Genomic DNA, 24920 nt, shown 5'->3' on the forward strand with positions numbered 1-24920 from the left:
AGTTCAGGAACCCCCACCATGGGGCCTGACAGAGAAGGCATAGCATTTTGCTAGCTAGCATGCTAACAGCCGAGCCAGAGATGGTTTAATATGTACCGTATTTGCTGGACTATTAAGCGCACCTGAATATAAACCGCACCCACTGAATTATTCAAAATATGTATTTTGTACATAAATAAGCCGCACATGTCTATAAGCCGCAGGTGCCTTCCGGTACATTGAAACAAATGAACTTTACACAGCCTTTAAAGGAAACACGGCTTGTAACAAAAATTAAAACAGTAGCCTACCAAGAAAGTCATTGGTCACTATCTTCCTCCTCCTGTGCACTGAAACCACTGAAGTCATCTCCTTCGGTGTCTGAGTTGAATAGCCTCAGAATTGCTTCATCCAATGTTGGATCGTTTTCATTGTCGCTCTCGTCACTTTCATCCGGAGGCAAATACCCCGCTGAGCTCATGCTGCCCCTTCAACACGCAGCAGTCCAGCCTTTCGAAACCCGTTGATGATAGTGGATTTTTTGACAATGCTCCACGCTGTCAGGACCCACTGGCAGACTTGACCATACGTTTCTCTTCGCCTGCGGCCCGTTTTAGTGAAGGATTTCTCCCCACTTGTCATCCAACTCGCCTTCAACTTGAAAGCTGCATCATATGCATTTCTCCGTGTCTTTGCCCTGATGAGGGTGACAAAATGACTACCGTAATCAGAATGATGGGAAGTTTGAGCGCGCTCGATTTACGTCACATTATGTGACGGTGCTCAGTTTTTTGGCGGCATGAATCTTGTGAAAGCTGGAAAAATCCATAAATTAGCCGCATCATTGTATAAACCGCGAGGTTCAAAGTGTGAGAATAAAGTAGCGGCTTATAGTCCGGAAATTACGGTAAACTGTTTTCCTTTTTTTTTGTCACAGTTCTGGTTCTGCATAAGGGGTGGTTGCCAAGCGCCCAGGCAGACAACTGCTACAGGCGCTTTTGAGAACTAGTAGAGACTTCAAATAAAGGAGTTTTCCTTCCTATCTACTTATTAGAAACATTTCTATTTGGGCTATAGGGTTTAGCATTGCGCTAGCTAGCATTCTAGAAACAGAGCTGTCTCCTCTTGCTACCAACTAATGTGACAAGCCACAGGCCTCAATTTCTCTTATCCTCCCTTCTTTATCTTTTGTGACTAACCGCTCGCCTGTCTGTCTCTCCTCCAGGGAAAAGGGAAAGAAAGGAGAAGGAAGAGCGGCCTACTTGACGAACGGGAGCATAGTGCCTCTGGCTTCTCAGCGAACGCGACAATCGTCAGGGAAAGGTGGGAATCGATGGAAATTAATTTGCCCCTGCAGTCTTCTTCCTGTCCCAGTCGACTCTGAAATGTTATCAAATGCTATTTGAAGAAAAAAGATTATTGTGTTTTTGTTTTCTGGGTGAAATGGAGGCTTGTAAGTAACTTAATTTTACCAACAAAAAGCAGTGTTGTACAAGTTTATAGGGCATAGCTTTTTAGTCTTTTGAGCTGCTTATTTGAATGCCTTAGCACACTTATGTTTTATTTGATCTAAATCAAAGGATATTGAATTAAATCTAGTGTCATTAATGTTCAGGTTGTGTGTGTCCAGACGGTCATCTAGTCGGAGGCTCCAGTCAGGACGTGTACGGAGACACTTCGTCTGAGAGCTACAGCTCCCCCTCCAGCCCCCAGCACGATGGGCCAGAGAGCCTGGACAGCGAGGACGAGAAGGACAAAGGTGACACGCGCTCACACACACACACCATTATTAGAGTTTGTGCTTGTGTAGGTTTTTGGATACGAGCACTAAGACTTGTTCTCTCTCTCTCTCTCACGCAGATACAGATAGTCACTCAGACAACTCCAGCAGCCAGGGTAGAGCGGACACCTTCTTCCCCTGCCAGGAGGTTGCAGGGGAGGGCTTGCCCACCATCCACCCCCTGGCATCTGCCAAGCCTGCTGGGGACCCCCTCTGCCCTGAGACCATCCCCAACTTTCCCCCCAACTTTCCCCCCATCACCTTTATGCAACCCCTGCCCTACATACTGCCCAACGGTGCACTGCCCGCCGATGCCTCTCTGCCAGTCCTGCCTCCTCCTCAGGTGGCAGCGGCCCTGGTAGACAACAAGGTTGTGGGAGGACTGATCATGCAGGTGCCCTTGGTCCTCCGAGAGCCCATGCCCACCCCAGTGCCAGGGGACACAGAAAAGAGGGATTCCCTTGCTGCAGTGCCCGTGCTGCTTCCAGGGTTTGGCTCCCCCACCCTGGGCTTGCACCCCCCTGGCAGCCCTGCCGGGCAGCCCCTGATCCAGCGCTTCAAAACGGCCCCTCATAAGGCAACTGTCACTTCCGAGGGTGTCACGGCCTCCACTGCCCACCACCCCCCAGTTGGAGCCATAAGCGTCATCGCCCCCGGCCCACCCTATGCCTCACCCTTGCAGCCAGCCTACCCCGACCCTGCCGCCAACCCCCTAACACCCTCTGTACTCACCCCCCTAAACCCCTCTGTACCCCTAGGGGAGCCTAGCATCCCTCACGCCAAGCACCCGGGCATGGCTCTTCCCTCAGGCTTGCCTTCTCCATACACCATGCCCCCCATCCCCACCTCCAACATGGCAACACTGGGGGCAGGGGTAGCCGGAATAGGGGTAGTGCCCACGGCTGGACAGGTTCAAGCGGTGGTGCCCCCATCCGTGCCCACCCACAACCCCGGTCCTGTGCCCAGCCCCAGCCCTGCCCTCACCCACAGCACGGCACAGAGCGACTCCACCTCCTACATCAACAGCACCAGCTGTGCCAGTAACCTCGTCGCCCAGCAACAAGTGCAACCACCACAACAACAACAACAACAACAACAGCAGCAACAACAGCAGCAGCAGGCGACTCCCCAGCAACAGCCCATGTGCTGCGGGGCGTGCGGTTGCCGGGGAGGCTGCGGCACCAGCAACAACAGCCACACAGCGCCTTCATTCTTCTTCCCCCACCAGATGCCGCCGCGGCAGGTGTTCGGTGTGCCGCCCATCTTCCAGCTGACGTCCCTGTGCAACAGCAGCTACCTCAGTCAGCCTCCCCTCCAGAGCAACGGCCAGGCCCAGTTACCCTTCTTTCCATCTGCCCCGGCCCCCTACGCCAGCCAGACCCTGCTGCACACGCACCCCCACTCCCACTCTGACCACCTACTGGGCACACAGCAAGGCTACAGCCTCCAGCAGATGGCACCCTACAACCGCTTCTACCCGCACATGTACCCCTCCAGTGTGGGCATGGTACCCGGGGGCGGGAGGCGGAGGTGCACTGGGGGTAGCAGTCGGCGTCAACAAGAAGAACGCCAACGTCTCGTGCTACAACTGTGGGGTCAGTGGCCACTACGCACAGGACTGCATACAGCCCTCCATTGACTCAACACAGCAAGGTAATAACGCCACCGCCAGGGGCAGGGTGGAGCGGGGAGGGGCAGCCGCTGGCCACTTCGGACGGCCCCCTCCGCCCCCCCTGCAGCACTTCCCCCCCAAGTAGAGGTCAGCCCTCAGGACTGATCCCACCCCTCTCGATCTCTCTCTTACACACCAGTACCCTACACCCACCCACACAGAGGGCACCCTTGATCAAGCTTGGGAAGGCACACCTTTGCAGTAACCTTCCTCACCCCCCTATCCCCCAAAAACAGACTATTAGCCACCTTCATTTCCATTTTCAGGACTTATTTAGAGCCAGGAGCTGCTGTAAAGGGCTCTCTCATCTCGGGAGACCTGTGGACATTTCTCCCAAACTCTCTGTTAGCAGGGCAAAGACAAAACACAGCAGAACAGTTAAAAATGAAAAACACAGACCAAATGACATGACACATGTCACGCAGAGGATACGATTAGGTGCAGGTTGGGAATTTGTAGACCTCTCAGTGGAACCTTGTCTTTTTGCTTACTTTCTCTGTGTTTATTTTCATTGTTTCTCGTTTCTTATTTGTTCGACTGACGCCCACCTCTCTGTTTTTCAGGTGGCTTTCGGCTGAAGTACGCCGCCTCCCACTCTTCCGAAGCACTAGACAACGCCGACTGAAGAAGTCTTCTCGTTCCGCCATCTTGTTTGTCACGAGCGGTCAAAGAGACTCCTCCATTTCAAGAGAGCATCACTCGATGTTTCCCTGTCACTAACCAGGTTTCCATCCAACTTTTTTAGGCAAGTAAAGTACATGTCGGATAAAAAGTTAAGGACAGGCCTGATGGAAACAGAAAATGTGTCGGTAAACTTTCCAAATGTTGACAAAACAAAATACGCTAGACAAGGTGGGATCTTTTTGTGTCGGTAAAATGCGATGGTAACGCTTTTATGTGCAAATATTGATATAATAACCATCATATTGAAGTAAACTTGGAGTCACGCTATGATATGGTGTGGTCCTCCCACTATGACTCGGGGAAACAATGCAGTTTATTAGGCTACAGATGAAATCATTTATATTGAACTTCACAGGGTGGTGAAAGTGCACGGTGGTCTTGATGCTCCTTTCCAATAAAGGAGGTCAGATTCTGGTGACAGGAATATCGATGTTTGACTGCCGTTTAACAAATAAAAAGATTCTCGCTCTTATCCATAATAATCTCTTCATGTAGACTAGCCTACCTGCACTGTATCTGCGAGCTGTTGGCTAGATAGCACACGTGCCAAGACTGGAGTAGTCACATTTTCTATTTAACGCAACGGTTTGTGACAAAACTATCAGTAGAGTTGAAAACACGATGGAAACACATTGAACTTTAGATTTATATTTGGTACATGAAAACTTAAGTTAAAAAGTATACTGCATCATCATGCACTGATGTGGGAAAATGTGCATATTTTCTTTATGCAGATTTTTTGAATATTCGCTTGAATATATGTCGACAATTTGATTGAAAATTTAGCTATTCTCATTTTTAGTTTGACCTTTTTAACGAGCATGTGCGAAGAGGGTCCTAAGTACTTGTGCCTGAGACATCACCAACATCCCCATCACAGCTGAGGGTGAAGCTGTCTCATTTCCAGAGACGCATACCCCCCCCTTCACCAATCCCCCAGTGGCTTTTGGTATTTTGCACTGAAGACTGGCACAGGACAGCAGCTCATGTTTACTAACTTATTTCTTATATTATTAGAAAACATTTTTTTTTAAAGACATGGGAGCTTCGTAAAATTATTTTGTTCTCAGAATACATGGGGATCCTGCGTGATCTCGATTAGAGTTTCATATACTTTGTCTTTTATAACGGTATATTTATACCTCATTGTTATTCGACTAGGATTTTTATTGTTTAACTGTACAGCTACAAAAGATGAATGCAAACCAACAAAAAAGTAAATGTAAAAAATAAAAAAATATTATTTTTCTCTTTTTCGCTGCAGTGTTTTTGAATGTACATGTTTAATTTCTTAATGTTAAGGAATCTGGCAGTATCGGGGGGGAAATTCTTAAAGCATTTGCCTCTTGATATAATGTGAAACGCATATTAAGACGTTCTTAATCATCATGTCTGTCATGTAGAAGTTAAATGCTGCTGTGTTTTTTATTTTTGGTAACATGCACTATAGCTACCAGGAATTCTGAAGTCTCTCAAGTGCACTGAAACAGTCCTAAATCAAACCTAGAGACAGATGTTATTGCAGCAGTGAAGCTCTATACCTTGCTACACTGCTGTCCCTCCATCCAGTATTCTCTTGGAAATGTTGCACTGCAGAGTCGAGCCACAAGGTGGTGCCATGTGAAGCATCAGTGGTTAGGAGGGATAATACTATCATTGATAACTCTGAAAATAACTTTTTTTCTTTAGCCATTTCTACAAGACTGGTGGCAAAGGCAGATGTCATGTAGCCTACTGAGACAGTCGATATGTTTATTCTTCCTTCAATGCAGCAGTGAGATCTAACTGTAAGGCATCTTGTTTGTACATTGGTAAATGTACTCAAATCGATGCACATACACACTATAAATGTATGTTTTCACGTGGAGTATGAAAATGAAAAGTGTGAACACTAAAGGAAGTGTCTGACTGGAGTTTATTGGATATCAGGATTGGTAGCCTTCCAGGGATTGACATTAAGGGTTGCCATATTGCCTGGGGAAAGTGAACTGATCAGTCAAGCTAGTTGAGCCTGCTGAGGTTGCCCCATGGGGCTGGTTATTTTTGTGTGTGTGTGTGTGTGTGTGTGTGTGTGTGTGTGTGTGTGTGTGGTTGTGTGAGAAAACAACCAAACAGCAAAGAATTCCAGTAGCCAAAAGCTGATCTTTCCATTTCCTCCCCATTGTCTGTCTTTCACTTATTAAACAATGTATTTCTGTTGGGCAAGTTGAGCCTTCTGAGACTTTTTTTTTAACTGATGTACGAATTAGAATATTTATTCCAAAATATAAATGATTCAATAAATCATTCTGATTCCTATGTGTAGGTGAAAGGCAGGCAATATGTGGCACTTACTTACTGCCTGTAAATAGATTTACATTTTCAGGCAAGTGATCATAATGTTTGGGCAACCAAAAAAAATACTCCTGACTTGCCCGATGGGCAAGTGCGTTTCATGCCTCAATGTCAATCCCTGGCCTTCTCAGACAGCATATCCCTTGAGATAATTGTCAATCATTTAGAGCTCTTTCGTGTCTGTTTAAGCTTTGTGGTCTACACATTAAAATTACATATAGGGATATTACAGTACACACTTGTTTGTTTATATGAGAAGTTATGTCCATTTTTATGAATAGTCACACCTAGTACTGTTGGTCTCCAAACATTTTGTGAAAGCTTTCCACCAACCGGTGAAGTACTCTAAATCTCTTCTGCTTGATTTGATGTAAGCAGAACTTTCTTACAATTACTTAAAATATTGAGGCAAACTTGGACATGAACACAGGAAAGAAAATGTGTGGACCACTTTACATTAATCGGCTGGATGATTTGAAGAACCATGTGAGCTCGGAGGACAATTGTATATATGAACCTGCCAGTTGTACATGTTGAACATATATGGTTAAAATGCTGTACTGTAGAGGGTACACTCACTGTTACCTTAAGGTGTATGTTTACTGTATTCTTTGATATCTACATTTTAGTGTACTGGAAAGGTCAAATATATTTCTAGAACGAATTTGGATTTTATGCAAATTGTTGATATGTTTTCCTGGAAATAACAGCAATAAATACAAAATGCCCAAACATTCTTGTTTATTTGTCTGTTGTAATTAGTTCCTACACTTTTTTTACATGTACTTTGTTTGTACTTTGAACTTCAGTACAGTTTTATCCACTTGATTGCCGTAGTGGTCAGCTGATGCGGAAGAGTGCGGTATGCGGAAGAGCACTTTATAGCCCACCAGGGGGTTTACACTATTTACCACAGCCATAAAGTCAGAATTATCTATATTGTAAAAATTCGTGAAAACAAAAATGTGCTTTTTGGTATTCATTTCAGGTCTGGCATACGGGTATCAAGTGTGGTTATCGTTGAGGTTAGGGTTAGGTTTAAAATCCGTTTTTAAGAAGAGAAATGGTAGAAATAGGTGGGGTTAATGACTGGCTGTGGTAACTAGTGACTACCCCCACACACACACACACACACACACACACACACAGGGCGTGTCTGTCTTGTATATTACATATTTCAGATGGTTAGCTGAAACTTGTCTGTAGCAAATCACCCACTGAAGTCACCTGGCTGTAGAGAGAAAGAGAACTACCTGACATTGACAAATAAACATTCATTGGTGAGTAGCTGCGATACAATATTTTCTCAATCTAAAGGCACTGACTAATTTATTGTTAACCCTATTGCCATTCTGATAGACGGATTTGCAGGTTGGTTGCGATTACTATACTCTTTTTTTTAAATCGGTGATCCTTATTTAGCATAAGAACTATTGTTTGCTTGGCTATAACCATAAATGTAACATCAAAGAGGACAGGACATTGATCATTCTAATCAATGTAGCTGGCTAACTAGATAGCTGATTAATTTTGCCTGGCTAGTGGCAACGCAAACTCTTTATTAAACCAGCCCTCCGAAATTATGTACTGTTATGTTGACTCTACCCACAGTCCCTGAGCTTATATTCACTCCGCGGCCGGGTTGAATAAAGACAAAACATTAGCCTACCTTATAAAATCCATAAATGTATAATTATTGTGCAATTTATATCTACTGGCATAAGTGCGTAAGATCACATTTATGCTTGATCCGAAAATGTGGTCGGAGACTCGGTATGAGGGTGTGACGCTTGACGAGCCTCCAGAGGCAGGCAGAAGCCAAGAACACGGATGGGTCTTTGCGTGTCAAATAAGCTTGTTGACCAATCAGGACCTGAATATGACTGTACGTCACATAATTTAACGTGTCATTAAATTACGTAGTTATTACACGTTTACATTTACATTTACATTTAAGTCATTTAGCAGACGCTCTTATCCAGAGCGACTTACAAATTGGTGCATTCACCTTATGACATCCAGTGGAACAACCACTTTACAATAGTGCATCTAAATATTTTAAGGGGGGTGAGAAGGATTACTTTATCCTATCCTAGGTATTCCTTAAAGAGGTGGGGTTTCAGGTGTCTCCGGAAGGTGGTGATTGACTCCGCTGTCCTGGCGTCGTGAGGGAGTTTGTTCCACCATTGGGGAGCCAGAGCAGCGAACAGTTTTGACTGAGCTGAGCGGGAACTGTACTTCCTCAGTGGTAGGGAGGCGAGCAGGCCAGAGGTGGATGAACGCAGTGCCCTTATTTGGGTGTAGGGCCTGATCAGAGCCTGGAGGTACTGAGGTGCCGTTCCCCTCACAGCTCCGTAGGCAAGCACCATGGTCTTGTAGCGGATGCGAGCTTCAACTGGAAGCCAGTGGAGAGAGCGGAGGAGCGGGGTGACGTGAGAGAACTTGGGAAGGTTGAACACTAGACGGGCTGCGGCGTTCTGGATGAGTTGTAGGGGTTTAATGGCACAGGCAGGGAGCCCAGCCAACAGCGAGTTGCAGTAATCCAGACGGGAGATGACAAGTGCCTGGATTAGGACCTGCGCCGCTTCCTGTGTGAGGCAGGGTCGTACTCTGCGGATGTTGTAGAGCATGAACCTACAGGAACGGGCCACCGCCTTGATGTTAGTTGAGAACGACAGTTTGTTGTCCAGGATCACGCCAAGGTTCTTAGCGCTCTGGGAGGAGGACACAATGGAGTTGTCAACCGTGATGGCGAGATCATGGAACGGGCAGTCCTTCCCCGGGAGGAAGAGCAGCTCCGTCTTGCCGAAGTTCAGCTTGAGGTGGTGATCCGTCATCCACACTGATATGTCTGCCAGACATGCAGAGATGCGATTCGCCACCTGGTCATCAGAAGGGGGAAAGGAGAAGATTAATTGTGTGTCGTCTGCATAGCAATGATAGGAGAGACCATGTGAGGTTATGACAGAGCCAAGTGACTTGGTGTATAGCGAGAATAGGAGAGGGCCTAGGACAGAGCCCTGGGGGACACCAGTGGTGAGAGCGCGTGGTGAGGAGACAGATTCTCGCCACGCCACCTGGTAGGAGCGACCTGTCAGGTAGGACGCAATCCAAGCGTGGGCCGCGCCGGAGATGCCCAACTCGGAGAGGGTGGAGAGGAGGATCTGATGGTTCACAGTATCGAAGGAAGCCGATAGGTCTAGAAGGATGAGAGCAGAGGAGAGAGAGTTAGCTTTAGCGGTGCGGAGCGCCTCCGTGATACAGAGAAGAGCAGTCTCAGTTGAATGACTAGTCTTGAAACCTGACTGATTTGGATCACGTTGATTACACTATCACTCGTATTTCATATGTCCCCAACGATTCATCGCTCCGTATGCTGTGATGCTGGTAAAGTTGTCTCGCGCACCTAAAGTGCTGGTCATTAAAAAAGCTAGCTAGCTCATGGATGCAAAGAATGTTCTTCCCAAAAAACATAGAAAAACGACAATCTGTTGCAGAAGCTATAGTTAGCTAGCCAACTATAGTTAGGTTTCATCATCTAAAATAACCCTCATTTATAAAACAATTCTTATTTGATTAATGATGGTCGGACCCATCTATGTGAAGCTAGCCACAATAAGGATTAGCCACAATAGAATAGTGGGCTTTGCGGGTTAGCCTTCAAAATAAAAGTATGTCATTGACAGTGATGCAAATGAATACAAAGAGTAGAATTATGCCATGAATAGATCATGCTAAGTGAATTTACACTGGATGTATTATACTTCAGAATTGCATTGGGGTCATACTTATTTCACTGTACAGCCTTACCTCCGGATTGTGGATCAATGACATGGGGTTTCAGTCTACTCAGTGACACCCAGAGAACATTAGCGATGTCATTTTCTCCCCAATCCTTAAATGTCTTTGCCCTGTAAAATAAGCAGATTAGAGAACTTTGATAATGTCGATTTATAATATTCTGGTGAGCAAAGGTTTCGTTTTCTAGGGCAACAAATAGGCTATTAATCTAATGACCAAAATAAGCTGCAAGTATATAATAATATTAGACAAGTTGACTAATAAATAGCCTACATTAATTCTATGTTCTTTAGCCTACTTAGTCTTTCGCATTAGCCCAAGATAGCGCTCGCGATAATTGCATGTCATTGTATATAGGCTACTGTATATGACTGCTCTGTTACAATGAAGTTTAAAACCCAGTGCCCACGGACACTAACTTCTTAACCTTTCTTCCAAAGCTCTGCCAGCCTGCCTTTCCCACCTGTTACAATGGCATCAGTGTCTGTGGCCAACACCAATTTCTCTCTGGAGCTATTCAAGAAGATCACAGAGGTCAACAAAACAGGCAATGTCTTCTACTCCCCTCTAAGCATCTCCTCTGCCCTGGCCATGGTGTCCCTGGGAGCCAGAGGGAACACTGCTACCCAGATGTCAGAGGTGAGTCAGTGTAAACCATTTTCGGGGATCCCATCCATCCAAAAACAGATACACTCAAACATAATCATCTTACTCTCACACATTAATCTCTTATGCAACTATACTTATGTTGATTAGCCTGTTTAGTATGCACGGACAGCACAGTGGTACCGGAATGAATACAGATATATTTCATAAAATAGTTTGATGGACTAGTCACTATCGACAAAGGTTGGATAATGTAGCCTTTACTTTTTGTCATTACCCTGTCTAATGTAAACTTGCATCAAGGCTAGATTGGATTTTTTATATGTAGTCACAAGCACAGGGTCATTTATTTAACAGTGCAGTTCTCCACCTAAATTGACTATAGCTTCTCCCTTACACTGGAAAGGTTTTTCACTGGGGTTTTCTGAAATGAATAGGAAAGGGTGTGGCTGACAAATTGGTAGCCTGTCCATGACAATTCACTGAAGGCTTCCTTTTAGTCAGCAGATGAGGCTTTATTTGAGTACAGCCCTACTGTTGGAGAGCAATAAAGTAATCCCTCTTATCAGTCTCTCGGTTCCCATTATCTGTGTACAGCTAGTAGACATGTAGGTGCCAGATAAGAGTTTATGGTGTCATGGGATTTTTAAAAAATATTTGTATTTTATTTAACCAGGTAAGCCAGTTGAGAACAAGTTCTCATTTACAACTGTGACCTGCTAAGATAAAGCCAAGTAGTGAGACAACACAGAGTTACACATGGGATAAACAAACGTACAGTCAATAATCAGGGGGCGAGGCCCTGACAGTTTAGATAATACATAAGAGTGGACTAAGTCTAATTTGTACAACCTCCATTTAGCTGTCAGCCAGCAGATTTATTATAATAACCATGGAATGTATTGTCCAATGTGATAAAGCCTTTCTGCAATATACTGAACATGTAGGTAGTGATGAAATAGCAGCAATGTCAAGTTGAAGTCATAAAAAGGGCGAGTCTAGGGTGGGACAAGAATGCATACCTTCCTATTGAGCAATCCGGCTCGCCTAGTTAAATAAAGGATATTAAAAAAAATTGAGCAATCTTCACAGAACAAATACGATAGGGGTAGTCTCAATTTCTTTACCTGTTAAGGACTCAACGGCCTTAATTTACCACCCTACATTACGTTTTGAAGGATTATTTCTGGAACCTACACAGCTCGCCAGCCACAAGCACACACACGGTGTTGTATTCCACCCACATCTATGCTGTTCAAAAATGATAACCAATTTTCATACTGACGTCCACTAGGTCCTCTGCTTTGTCAAAGCGGACAACTCTAAAAAGGCTGACCCAGGACTACTCCAGCAAGTACAAAAGCCCCAGCTTCCGCTGGCTCTGAAGGTGCTAATAGAAGTATATAATAAGGAATGGGTAACCCAGGGGGTTCAAAGAGCGCTTGTTTCCAGATAACATTGGGCTGTTGGTGAGGTAGCCATTTGGTGGGAACAAGGTACTACTATTGGTGTGGGGCAGGGCTCTTCAACCCTGTTCCTGGAGCGCTACTCTCTAGTAGGTTTTCGCTCTATCCCCAGATGTATCTAACTTGATTAAGCTCATCTTTAGTTGAAGCGAAAACCTACAGCACGTTGCTCTCCAGGAAAAGGTTTGGATAGCCTTGTTGTGGGGTCTGTGTTTTCTGTTGTCTATGTGGTTTATTTACAGTACATCTGTGAAGGGATATAAGCCTCGTACACAAATCATCTTATAGCCTATGTACACAGTGTAGTAGTCACATTTGGGACTTGAGGAAACACAAGCATATTCTTTCTTTTCATTTATCTATATTCTTCATAACTCTTGATAAGCTGCCGTCTGAAAACGGAAATATAAACAGGAAAGTCTGGTCACACTCACACACAAACAAAGAATTCCTTATCCGCTTTGCGAGCAACATGAACGTAATCTGTGCTGGTCATGTCCAACCACCAAATGTCAAAATGACAAGTTATGCTGTTTCGATGCATTTTAATGTTGGCACTTTTTCCTGAAAACATTTCTTTATTTGGTGATGTGGTGGATGAATACAGTAAACCATGGCGGGTTTGTTTGCTAGCCGAACAACGTAGGAGTCGTGTTTGGGCTCTGGGTTTGCATGTCATGGATGCCACAGGAAGATTCTACCACAATGTCACATTTTAGAAATGTTATTTTTTTAATCCTGTCTGCAGTGTCTGCACCTCCACAAAGCTACAGATAGCGTCCATGTCGGCTTCAACAAACTCATGAGTGAACTGAACAAGAAGGGAGCCCCGTACGCACTGAGCCTGGCCAATCGCCTGTACGGCGAGCAGTCTTACCAGTTTGTTGAGGTAAAGCCCCATTGTTTACACAGTGGGTGGAGAAAGTGTGTGTCTAAGATTTAGATATGTTTGCTCAATCTGAATTGACACTAATGAATCACAGTGTGTTAGGTTAAAGGTCATTATGCATTTCATTACACGTTGGAACATAGCCTTATGACGAAGAGAGTTGTCAACAAAAAAGATAATGGATAGAGTATCCTGTAAAATACTATCATTATACTGTACAAACAATTATACTGTACATCATTGTAGACTATACACTATTATTTTAGGTACTTAGGGTTTGATAAAGCAAGGATATTGACTGTTGATTTTTGTGTCTCTGGTAAATGTGACAGACGTTCCTCGGCGACACCAAGAAGCACTACAATGCCGAACTGGAGGCTGTGGACTTCAAGTCCAATGCGGAGGCTGCCCGGCAGAACATTAACGCCTGGGTGGAGAAGCAGACCGCAGGTGGTTAGATGCCGCAAGCTGTCTCCATGTGCACAATAGTATTAATATTCTCAAATTCGGTGTAAAAATCAAAGGGGACTGGATTGAGTATGAATTGATCACTTACATTGTGTTCATATGGATTTTAAATCCATTAGGTGTCCATGATGTATCCGTTTGTTATGTAACTACACCTTATTACAATGTTACCATCACCTCTGTCATTTCTATGGCCTCTGTATTTTGTAGAGAAAATCAAGAACCTATTGGCGGAGGGGGTTGTCGACCAACTGACCAGACTAGTGTTGGTGAATGCCATCTACTTCAAGGGCAACTGGGAGAAGAAGTTCAAAGAGAGCAGCACCAGCGATGCCCTGTTCAAATTAAACAAGGTAGTGTTTACCTTAACCGGCTTGACGTATAGAACGAATTCCCGACAAGATCTGAGGAGTGGCTTTACACTTATTTTTCTCTGCTGTGTCCGTTTGCACAATGAATGTGTAGTTACACCACTTTAGAGTAGCGCTTCTAAAGAAAAGATCTGACTTCCACTGAACTGTTGCTGTAGTCGGTTCCAGTCATCCCTTCTGAGTCTGTTGTGAGAGTAATGTTCTAGCTTGCTTCACTTTCATGAGTAACGGTGAGTAACCTTTGCTACAATGGTGAAAATGCCTTGTAGTCACAAATTACACACAAGAAGGAAACTGTTAACAAAATATTTGGTGACTTCCTTCCTTTCATTGACTACAGAAGGAGAGTAAGCCAGTGAAAATGATGCATCAGAAGGCCAAGTTCCCCCTGACCTTCATCCCAGAGGCCAACTGCCAGATTCTGGAGCTGCCCTACGTAGGGAACGAACTGAGCATGCTCATCATGCTACCTAATGAGATGGAGGATGACACCACTGGCCTGAAGAAGGTAGGACTCACCTTTACATTCAACAAGATGGGTTTTGTGGCCAACACAATACACATGGAGTATAAAGTTAACTTCAATTAGAAAGCTTGTTTTAGGGTTAGCACACACTGAAATACGTGTCAATGTCTCGACCTTTTCCCCTTGCCCCCCCCCCTCCCACACACACACACACACAACGCAGCTGGAGAAGGAGCTGACTTACAAGAACCTTGTGGAGTGGACCAGGCCTGACATGATGGACACTGTGGAGGTTCAGGTGGGTCTGCCTAAGTTCAAGCTGGAGGAGAGCCTGGACCTGAAGGACTTGCTGGCCAGCATGGGCATGACGGACGCCTTCGACCACTGCAAAAGCGACTTCTCGGGCATGTCGCCCGACAACGACCTGGTGCTGTCCAAGGTGATTCACAAGGCCTTCGTGGAGGTCAACGAGGAGGGAACAGAGGCAGCGGGCGCCACGGCCGCCATCATGATGATGCGCTGTGCCATGAGGACGCCCACATTTGTCGCCGACCACCCCTTCCTCTTCTTCATCCGCCACAACCCCACCCAGAGCATTCTGTTCTACGGTCGCTACTGCTCCCCTTAGGGGCTATGTAGGAAAAGGAACATTCCAAGTGGAGGGAGGAAGGGCTTTTAATAGTATATACTGCAGCAGCTACATCAATACCCCATCTGTGTGCTTGAGTATATGCTTTGAGGTCAATGCCTTACCAAAGAATTGAAGAGTCAAGTGTATTTGTGATGAAATTAGGTTTAATACATTTCTTCCTGGCCTGATGTTACGAACAACACATTGTGCCTTATCATGATCAATGTTTCTCTACTTTCCACCTACTTCAACACACTGAAGTGCAATTATCCTCAAACATATTTTTATTTTGTGTTCTGATAATGAACTCTCCTAGTCTTCTGATACTATACTGGTGTTTTTTTTCTTCAAATTAAGCAACTATATGAAAGTTTACAGGAAATAAAGATATCATAAGTGTGTGGGTGTGTGTGTGTCATTTCCTGTGTGTGCACATGCACTGGTGTCTTAATCAATGATGTATATAAACCCTGGATTGCTAATGCTATGTATTGACCAATGAGAGGCTTTGGAGCCACTGGTCGGCCATATTGGCACTCCCCAGAAGAAACAGTCCTCTAGGAATGAATGGAATTCTAAAGCATTTCAATTAAATGTTTAGAGGACAAAATTACATGTATTTTAAGTATTTTTGTTGTAGTGGGGACAGTAACTAATTTCAAAAAAATTATACTACATGTTTGTATGTTTAGCTCACATTTTAAAATGACGATGTCTGTAATATAATAAATGTGGCAAAAACAAATATATACACGAAATGCATTTTTATATCTTCCAAAATATGTTTTACAACAGTGGGGGAGTAGCTTCAAAACAGCCCCTCTATGTCAGTTATCTCTGTATCCCACACATACAATTATCTGTAAGGTCCCTCAGTCGAGCAGTGAATTTCAAACACAGATTTAACCACAAAGACCAGGGAGGTTTTCCAATGCCTCGCAAATAAGGGCACCTATTGATTTTTTTTTTTAAAGCTAACACTGAATGTCCCTTTGAGCATGGTGAAGTTATTAATTAAACTTTGGATGGTGTATCAATACACCCAGTCACTACAAAGATAAAGGCGTCCTTCATAACTCAGTTACCGGAGAGGAAGGAAACTACTCAGGGATTTCACCATGAGGCCAACGGTGTTGGTTAAACATTACAGAGTTTAATGGCTGTGATAGGAGAAGACAGAGGAACGATCAATGACGTAGATACTCCACAATACTAACCGAATTGACAGAATGAAAAGGAAGCCTGTACAGAATACAAATATTTCGAAACATGCATCCTGTTTGCAACAAGGCACTAAAGTAATACTGCAAAAAATGTGGCAAAGCAATTCACTTTTTTGTTCTGAATACAGAGTGTTATGTGTTGTATTTGCCCCAAACATTACTGAGTATCACTGCATATGTTCATGGTATTTAGTTTAGTTTATTAGGATCCCCATTAGCTCCTGCTCATGCAGTCGCTAGTCTTCTTGGGGTCCACATAAAACCTACAAATATATGACAAAGTACAGAACGGTAATACAGATAAGCTTGTAATTGTTAAGGACTGGGGAATTGTTCAGGATAAAAATAAAACGGAATGGAGCTAAGCATAGACAGAATTCCAGTGGGAATGAGATTTTTGGAAAGAGTGGATTCCTGCTTTTTGGCTGACACATAAATGATGCTTTACCCATTGTCCTTTACCGAGCTTGACACAAACTGAGAATGGTTACATCTGTGAAAGTTTCGAGAAGTAGAATTGTTTAGATTTTTTGTGCATCCTCCGCCTTGATGAATCGGGCTCTTCGAGTCACGTGGTTTGCTCTCCGGAACAGGGCACCGCTCAAATCGGTGATTAGTGGGGTAGGCTTGAGTGTAAAATTATTTTTTTTAAACAAATTATAAATAATATTCCTGGTGTTTGTGACACCCGCCGTTTGTTGAGACATAAATGAGAATGACAATACCGTCTGTCTTGTTAAGCTTTGACACAGAGTTTCTAGCTGATAAATTCATATTAGGTTATATTTGCTTTACTGCTATATTTCTATGCTGAGGGCCTATGTTCCGAAAACGCTACGGAGTTTTAAATGACAAGGATTCGGACATGTTGCAGCAGCGTGTAGAATTGAGATCCCGTGATGTGATAAATGTGCAGATGGGCATAGTCAGAGGGAGTGTACAGTTGGGGGTAGAGAAAACACTGTGTCTGTACCCATGCAGTTGGGGATCCGAAGTGCCCTGTGAGACAGGTTGAGATTGCCAAAATTCGAGTGGGGCTGAAAGTTTCTATGCTGAGGCAGTGAAGAGATTAGAGGATAGCGCAAGGGTGCGCCGGGAGTCCCCCAGTGAGTAGGCCTGAAGAGAGAGATCCAGAGAGGATGTGTTTTAGCAAGGTTGGATTTATTGCGTTTATAGCCATGGTGATCAACTGCACTGCATTGATGCAGCGGAAATCACATAAAATAGATGTGGTAGTTGCAGCAGCAGAGAAATATTTTGGGGTGAGAGATTTTAATCTAGATCTACAGGGCGTTTTGAGAGGTGGTGCCATCCTCCCAGGCCGACAGCCTAGTGTAGGATCGTTTAGGGCCAAAGTAGCGGGATAGGGTGCTGGGTTTTTGGGGATAGTGTATAGGTGCAGGATTAGATGGTGGTACAATTTAGGATTTTCCCATTCCCCTTTTCTTTTTGGGACCAAAATGTGCATTCTGCACTCCAAACTACGAAAGGCAGCAACACAACGTCTAGTCTGCCGGGAAAGCCACACGAAGAAGAAAACATTTCCTAGTTAACAACAGGAGCAGCAGCAACTTCTATTGCTAGTCAAATCGTGAAAAGTATTATACAATTGATAATGGGCAAGCGATCTAGTAAGATGTGAATGTATCTAACGTCAGCTTGCTAGCTACATGATAAGAAAATGACACGGCATGGCTTTATCCCTTGCATTACCTACCTAGCAATAGTGTAACGTTAATTACAGTAGCTAGCTTAGCTGCTAGCTGACTTATTGTCGAACAGGCTGGACAACTAACGCTATGGCTTCTATCATGGAACGTGTCCTGTCCAAGCTTATGAATAAAAATGTACTTTTCACTGTGTCGTTTCTCGTACGACTTGTTTTGGTCAGTTTTGGCGTCTATCAGGACAGAACTATGGTGGTGAAATACACCGATGTTGATTATCACGTGTTTACAGATGCGTCAAAGTTCATCACGCAGGTAAGTTACCATTTCCTTAAATATTATAAATATATACATGCCTGTCAGACAGTTCTGCCATGAGATGTGTTGATTCCAATGTGTTTTTTCCTTGCCAGAAGATACCGAACCTACCGTTAGGCTTGTTTACACTGAGCTGCACTGGGGTCAGAACGCAATTAGTCCCAAACTGTTTTTTTGTGACATCGATATTTCAGAGAGTCCTAGCTTTCAGGAATGGGGTCATAAGTGTATAGCCAAAACGGTTCAAAAGATAGAGCAAAATTCATAGGAAGAAAATAAATTCAAAATGCCACTTTGGCTTCTCTTCACAACCGTGAATATTTAATTAGATCTGTTCTACTTTTCCTGTCTTGCAAAGTACTAGGATGTCTCTGATTTTGAATCTGAATTTAGAGAACAACCCTTTTCGTCCTCATGCTAGCTAGCAGTAGCCACCGCAGCCATTTTGGAATGGCAATGTCAGCCAATCAAATTGTATTTGTGCCGAATACAACCTTACAGTGAAATGCTTACTTACAAGCCCTTAACCAACAATGCCGTTTTAAGAAAAATAAGTGTTAAGGAAAAAATAGAAAATAAGTGTGAAGTAAAAAAGAACAAATAACAAATCATTAAAGAGCAGCAGTAAAATGACAGTAGAGTGGCTATATACAGGGGGTACCGGTACAGAATCAATGTGCCATTTGATTAGATGTTCAGGAGTCTTATGGCTTGGGGGTAGAAGCTGATAAGAAGCCTTTTGGACCTAGACTTGGCGCTCCGGTACCGCTTGCCGTGCGGTAGCAGAGAGAACCAGTGAGAACCCAGTGATGTACTGGGCCCTACACACTACCATCTGTAGTGCCTTGCGGTAGGAGGAGGAGAAGTTGCCATACCAGGCAGTGACGCAACCAGTCAGGATGCTCTCGATGGTGCAACTGTAGAACCTTTTGAGGATCTGAGGACCCATGCCAAATCTTTTCAGGGCCTTCCTCTGACACCAATCATCTCTTTTGTTGTTCAACGTGATGTTGCCATTCCATAATGGCTACTGTGGCTACAGCTGGCTAGCATGAGTTCGAAATAGGGCAGTGTTCCGGAAACTAGCAGTATTTCAATCTTCTCGATGGAGCAGTGTGGATAAAGGTCAAATTTGGAGTACAGATGCATATCCCATCCCTGTATTGATGTACGTTTTCTGACCCATATCTCGCGCCAGCTCCACGGTGTCTTAAAGTAACCATGATTGCATTGCGAGCACAATGCAGTTCAGTGTAAACAAGCGTAACAGTAGGGTCGGTATCTTCTGGATAGTTTTATCCTTGATCCACTGGCTTGAGAATCAATGGGATAACATTTTGGTTGGATCTGTCAATGTTCTATTACCATGCCCAAGTCTTCATTTGAGAGAATTTTGCTTTATTTGAGAGAATTGAGAGAATTTTGCTTTGTTTGAAAGAACCTACCAGCTGTGAGTCCCTGCTGGTGATAAGTTTGCGTTCCTGCAAAGCTACACTTTAGCAAACAGTGCTTTTTACATGTCGTGTAACCTGCATCATTCTGTCCTCCTGTCATTGCAGGGCCAATCTCCATACCACAGATCCACCTACCGCTACACCCCTCTACTAGCATGGATCCTGACCCCTAATGTCTACCTCAGCCATGTCTTCGGGAAGCTTCTCTTCATCACGTGTGACGTGCTGTCAGGCCACCTGATCTACCTTATCCTTCGCCAGCGGGGACTTAGCTGCGAGGCTGCCTGCCGTGTCTGCTCCCTGTGGCTACTCAACCCATTACCGGCCGGTGTGTCCAGCCGAGGCAACGCCGAGTCGGTCCTAACAGCCCTGGTTCTGGCCACACTGCTCTGCCTGGAGCTGAGGCAACTCCCCATGGCAGCCATCTTGTACGGCCTGGCCGTCCACATGAAAATTTACCCGGTGACTTATGCCCTGCCTATTGCCCTATCCCTACAGAGAAAGGAGAATGCGGAGGAGAGGGGAGTGGGGTGGTGGAGGAGAGCTCTTGGGTTTCCCCTCAGGCTATTGAATAAGGAGCTGTTTCTGTTTGCCGGTGTGGCCGGAGTGGTGTTCTGTGGATTGACTGTCCTGTTTTATAACATGTAAGTTTGGGCTAGCTCAGTGGGCTAATGCATACTTGAGTTGTTGTCGATACTCCTAGTAAAGATTGGTTGGTCATTGACCATGAAAAGCTTTTCATTGTCAGTTCAGATCAAATCAAATCAAATTTTATTTGTCACATACACATGGTTAGCAGATGTTAAATGCGAGTGTAGCGAAATGCTTGTGCTTCTAGTTCCGACAATGCAGTGATACCCAACAAGTAATCTAACTAACAATTCCAAAACTATTGTCTTATACACAGTGTAAGGGGATAAGGAACATGTACATAAGGATATATGAATGAGTGATGGTACAGAGCAGCATACAGTAGATGGTATCGAGTACAGTATATACATATGAGATGAGTGTGTAGACAAAGTAAACAAAGTGGCATAGTTAAAGTGGCTAGTGATACATGAGTTACATAAGGATGCAGTCGATGATGTAGAGTACAGTATATACATGTGCATATGAGATGAATAATGTAGGGTAAGTAACATTATATAAGGTAGCATTGTTTAAAGTGGCTAGTGATATATTTACATCATTTCCCATCAATTCCCATTATTAAAATGGCTGGAGTTGGGTCAGTGTCAATGAAAGTGTGTTGGCAGCAGCCACTCAATGTTAGTGGTGGCTGTTTAACAGTCTGATGGCCTTGAGATAGAAGCTGTTTTTCAGTCTCTCGGTCCCAGCTTTGATGCACCTGTACTGACCTCGCCTTCTGGATGATAGCGGGGTGAACAGGCAATGGTTCGGGTGGTTGATGTCCTTGATGATCTTTATGGCCTTCCTGTAACAACGGGTGGTGTAGGTGTCCTGGAGGGCAGGTAGTTTGCCCCCGGTGATGCGTTGTGCAGTCCTCACTACCCTCTGGAGAGCCTTACGGTTGAGGGCGGAGCAGTTGCCGTACCAGGCGGTGATACAGCCCGCCAGGATGCTCTCGATTGTGCATCTGTAGAAGTTTGTGAGTGCTTTTGGTGACAAGCCAAATTTCTTCAGCCTCCTGACGCTGTCAGTGTGAGTGGACCAATTCAGTTTGTCTGTGATGTGTATGCCGAGGAACTTAAAACTAGTTGTGAAATCTGTTATGTCATGTGTTTGATGCTTGTTTGCTAATGGTAAATCATGTTACCAATACAATTGTCCTCAGGTACGGCTGGGACTTCCTCCAGGAAACCTACCTGTACCACCTGACGCGGAGGGACATCCGCCACAACTTCTCCCCTTACTTCTACATGCTGTACCTGACTGCAGACAGCCCCTGGAGCCTGACCCTGGGTCTGGCTGCCTTCCTGCCCCAGGCCCTGCTGCTGTTCCTGGTCTCCCTGGCCTTCCACACAGACCTGGCCCTCTGCTGCTTCCTCCACACCGCCATCTTTGTCTCCTTCAACAAAGTCTGCACTTCCCAGGTGAACATGACACTCCTCCATCTGTATCATGTTTGAAAGTGTTGCTAGGTGTTAAGTAACGTTAAACCCATTAACATGGTATTGTGACACTGATATGACATGGATGGTAGAATATGTTAGGTTAAATGTTATGACACTTGTGTTGTGTTATCTGTTGTGTTGAATGTGACCTTTCCCCCAATCTGTATCATGCTGGTGCAGTGTTTTTTTGTTGTTGCATTATATTGGTTGAAAACCAAGGGCGTCCATACTGTAACATCAAATCCATGGAATGCAGCTTGTGGGAATGTTATGATGCTGATAGTATTTTTTGTGTCATGTCTTTTTTGTAGTACTTCCTATGGTATCTATGTCTGTTTCCTCTCGTCCTACCTCGACTGACCCTGTCACCAAAACAAGGAGTAGAACTCTTGGCTCTCTGGTTTGCAGGACAGGTAGGTGCAGCATCATTGGTTGATTGTATCTAGATTTATGTCCAACTGGCGACAGATTTTCATGTGAATATTCTAAAATCCAAATAAAAAAACTATGTACATTTTCCCACCAGATATGTTTCCATCAAATTGACATGTTGCAGATAAAAGGCTGTGCGTGTTGACGTGGTGCACATAAAGCATTCATTTCACATTAAATTCCCATGTACCGAATAAATAAAAAAATCCAAGTTAAATGGGCTTTCCTCACATTTTCAACTCTGAGGTGTTTTGTCACAAAATGTTACGTAATATAGTGAATGTTCCCTCTGGTATTGGGACATGCGCTCTAGCCAACAGCTCGTAGATACAGTGCGGGTATAGCCTGCCCTACACAATGAGATGAGGCTATTATGGAAAAATGGGGGGGGGGGGGGGGGGGGGGGGGGGGGGGCATGAATTCAGATGTATTAAGGTCGGAAAGTTCTCTACAGAGATGAGAGTTTCTGACTTAATTCCGTTCACTAACATTTTTCCCAGTCAGAGCTAGTTTACTTCGATATGACGGCTATTATATCAATATTTGCATATAGTCTTTCCACTGCCATTTCTCACACAATTAATTTGACCAGTGGTGGAAAAAGTACCCAATTGTTATACTTGAGTAAAAGTAAAGATACCTTAATAGAAAATGTCTCAAGTAAAGTAAAAGTCACCCAGTAAAATTATACTTGAGTAAAAGTCTAAAAGTATTTGGTTTAAAATATACTTAAGTATCAAAAGTAAATGTAATTGCTAAAATATACTTAAGTATTCAAAAGTAACAGTATAAATAATTACATTCCTTATTTTAAGCAAACCAGAGAGCACCATTTAAAAAAATAATATATATATATAATTTTTACGGCTAGTCAGGGGCACACTCCAATATTCAGACATCATTTACAAACGAAGCATGTATGTTTAGAATACGCCAGATCCGAGGCAGTATGGATGACCAGGGATGTTCTGTTGATAAGTGTGTGAATTGGACCATTTTCCTGTACTGGTAAGCATTCAACATGTAACGAGTACATTTGGGTGTCAGGGAAAATGTATGGATTAAAAATACAATATTTTCTTAAGGAATGCAGTGAAGTAAAAGTAGTCAAAAATTTAAATAGTAAAGTACAGATTCTCCTAAAAAACTACCTAATATAGTACTTTCAATTATTTTTACTTAACTACTTTACACAACTGAATTTTACAGACACAAATAAAGATCCCACTTTCTCTAGCGTATTTTGTTTTGTCGACAAAATTTAGCTGTTTCCATCAAGTCTGTAGTGACATTTCTTATCCGACGTACTTTACTTGCATAAAAAGGTTGGATGGAAACCTGGTTCTAGTCCCATTATATGAACATAAAGGGCTTCAAAAAGAGACCCAATCTAACTTACTCTATTCAGTATTACCAGACTAACATGGCTCCAATATTATCAAATGAAATAGTAGCTCAAAAACTCCCCCAAAGTTAGTCATTATAATATTTATAAAAATAATACATAATGTGTCAGATTATAGCTTGCATCATATAAAATTACTTGTCATTGAAGTTGTATAGGCAATATACTTAGGAAAATGTATTTAGGGAATGTTTTCTTCTTTTGTCTCAGGGTATATGGTTGGCCCCTGCGTACTACCTGGAGTTTGAGGGATACAACACCTTTCTGCTCATTTGGCTGGCTGGACTGATGTTCTTGATCATTAACTCATTCATAATGGTACAGATTATAACCCATTACAAACCATCAGACACTACGCAGAGATTGAAAGTAGAGTGATATCCGGACAACTACTTGAACACTTAATTCTACGCTCCTTGGATGTAAGGGATCAAGTGAAGACATTTCACTAGACAACTTAGTTGCTGATAATTGCAATGCATTTGTTATTTTGTCTATATGGGAATTTTGTATATATAAAAATACCTGGCATGGATGTCTATTCAATGGATGATATTGTATGTTGGTTGTTGATGTTTCAGTTTGGTAAAACATGTATATATATATATATTTTGAAACTGTACGTACACCATTTTGCAGAATTTATACAGGCTTATCAGCTTTTTCTACCCAGTAGTGAATAAAGTACATAGACATAAAGCAGGGTGCCTTTTAAATAAAACGTATCAGAAGGTGGCAGCATTTAGCTGATAACGGCACTAAAAGAGGCTCTATCCTCAAATGCCCCCATCATAGTCAAGGAATTCAGCCATGAACACAACTTGAAGACAAACAATAATGTCTGCTGTTATTTGTTACTTTAAGATCATGGAGATTCTTACTTTATAATTCTGCTCTATCTTTGCCTTCTAGATATTGTTTAAAGAGAGACTGTGAGATTCTGTTATTTCAGCCCATTTCAATTCTACTTACCCAGAGTCAGATGAACTCGTATATGTAATTTATGTCTCTGCTGGCTTAGCGTTAGTTTAACGAGCAATGCTACTGTACCTGTAGACTTCGTCATTTGCATTGGCTCGTGAAACTACCGCAAACTTCCTTCATACTGCACACAGATGCATAAAAATGGTATCCACGAGTTCATCTTACTCTAAGTAGAACAATGGCCAAAATGCCAGAAGGTCATGAATGAGGCA

General features: G+C 43.5%; 3 protein-coding genes across 7 annotated transcripts in view; all 3 read left to right on the forward strand.

The window, feature by feature from the left end:
* Positions 1 to 4336, forward strand: part of LOC124039682 (zinc finger CCHC domain-containing protein 2-like) — a 65648-nt gene extending 61312 nt beyond the window's left edge. For 2 of the 3 annotated variants that reach the window (XM_046355905.1, XM_046355906.1), the window contains exons 11-14: positions 1205 to 1302; positions 1595 to 1738; positions 1840 to 3412; positions 3995 to 4336. In XM_046355905.1, the coding sequence (XP_046211861.1) occupies positions 1205 to 1302; positions 1595 to 1738; positions 1840 to 3398 (1801 nt within the window). In that variant the 3' untranslated portion in view covers positions 3399 to 3412; positions 3995 to 4336. The remainder of the gene's footprint in view (positions 1 to 1204; positions 1303 to 1594; positions 1739 to 1839; positions 3413 to 3994) is intronic. The other variant, XM_046355907.1, reaches the window with a different exon arrangement.
* A 3234-nt stretch (positions 4337 to 7570) lies between these two features.
* LOC124039684 (leukocyte elastase inhibitor-like) lies at positions 7571 to 15548 on the forward strand. Of its 2 annotated transcripts, XM_046355910.1 has the most exons (8): positions 7571 to 7729; positions 10691 to 10889; positions 12151 to 12243; positions 13071 to 13211; positions 13544 to 13661; positions 13890 to 14032; positions 14391 to 14558; positions 14740 to 15548. In XM_046355910.1, the coding sequence occupies exons 2-8, from the start codon at positions 10722 to 10724 to the stop codon at positions 15142 to 15144; spliced, it is 1236 nt and encodes a 411-aa protein (XP_046211866.1). In that variant the 5' UTR covers positions 7571 to 7729; positions 10691 to 10721; the 3' UTR covers positions 15145 to 15548. The 2 variants fall into 2 exon arrangements, with proteins under 2 accessions (XP_046211866.1, XP_046211867.1); XM_046355911.1 differs by lacking the exon at positions 12151 to 12243.
* A 1460-nt stretch (positions 15549 to 17008) lies between these two features.
* Positions 17009 to 24274, forward strand: pigm (phosphatidylinositol glycan anchor biosynthesis, class M). 2 transcript variants are annotated; one of them, XM_046355909.1, is made up of 6 exons: positions 17009 to 17476; positions 18262 to 18352; positions 19915 to 20453; positions 21608 to 21866; positions 22199 to 22300; positions 23935 to 24274. In XM_046355909.1, the coding sequence occupies exons 2-6, from the start codon at positions 18287 to 18289 to the stop codon at positions 24100 to 24102; spliced, it is 1134 nt and encodes a 377-aa protein (XP_046211865.1). In that variant the 5' UTR covers positions 17009 to 17476; positions 18262 to 18286; the 3' UTR covers positions 24103 to 24274. The 2 variants fall into 2 exon arrangements, with proteins under 2 accessions (XP_046211865.1, XP_046211864.1); XM_046355908.1 differs by having other exon boundaries at positions 17010 to 18352.
* The last annotated feature ends 646 nt before the right edge of the window (positions 24275 to 24920 follow it).

The sequence above is a fragment of the Oncorhynchus gorbuscha genome, linkage group LG07 (genome assembly GCF_021184085.1).
Source record: "Oncorhynchus gorbuscha isolate QuinsamMale2020 ecotype Even-year linkage group LG07, OgorEven_v1.0, whole genome shotgun sequence".
Lineage (NCBI taxonomy): Eukaryota > Metazoa > Chordata > Actinopteri > Salmoniformes > Salmonidae > Oncorhynchus > Oncorhynchus gorbuscha.

Bases quoted from the DNA above. Each gene is read 5' to 3' on its own strand.
- LOC124039684 (XM_046355910.1), top strand. From the start codon at position 10,722: ATGGCATCAGTGTCTGTGGCCAACACCAATTTCTCTCTGGAGCTATTC. The intron at 12,244-13,070 runs GTGCTAATAGAA...TCCTGTCTGCAG, and splicing joins AGCTTCCGCTGGCTCTGAAG to TGTCTGCACCTCCACAAAGC. The intron at 14,033-14,390 runs GTAGTGTTTACC...CATTGACTACAG, and splicing joins CCCTGTTCAAATTAAACAAG to AAGGAGAGTAAGCCAGTGAA.
- pigm (XM_046355908.1), top strand. From the start codon at position 18,170: ATGGCTTCTATCATGGAACGTGTCCTGTCCAAGCTTATGAATAAAAAT. The intron at 20,454-21,607 runs GTAAGTTTGGGC...AATTGTCCTCAG, and splicing joins ACTGTCCTGTTTTATAACAT to GTACGGCTGGGACTTCCTCC. The intron at 22,301-23,934 runs GTAGGTGCAGCA...CTTTTGTCTCAG, and splicing joins CTCTCTGGTTTGCAGGACAG to GGTATATGGTTGGCCCCTGC.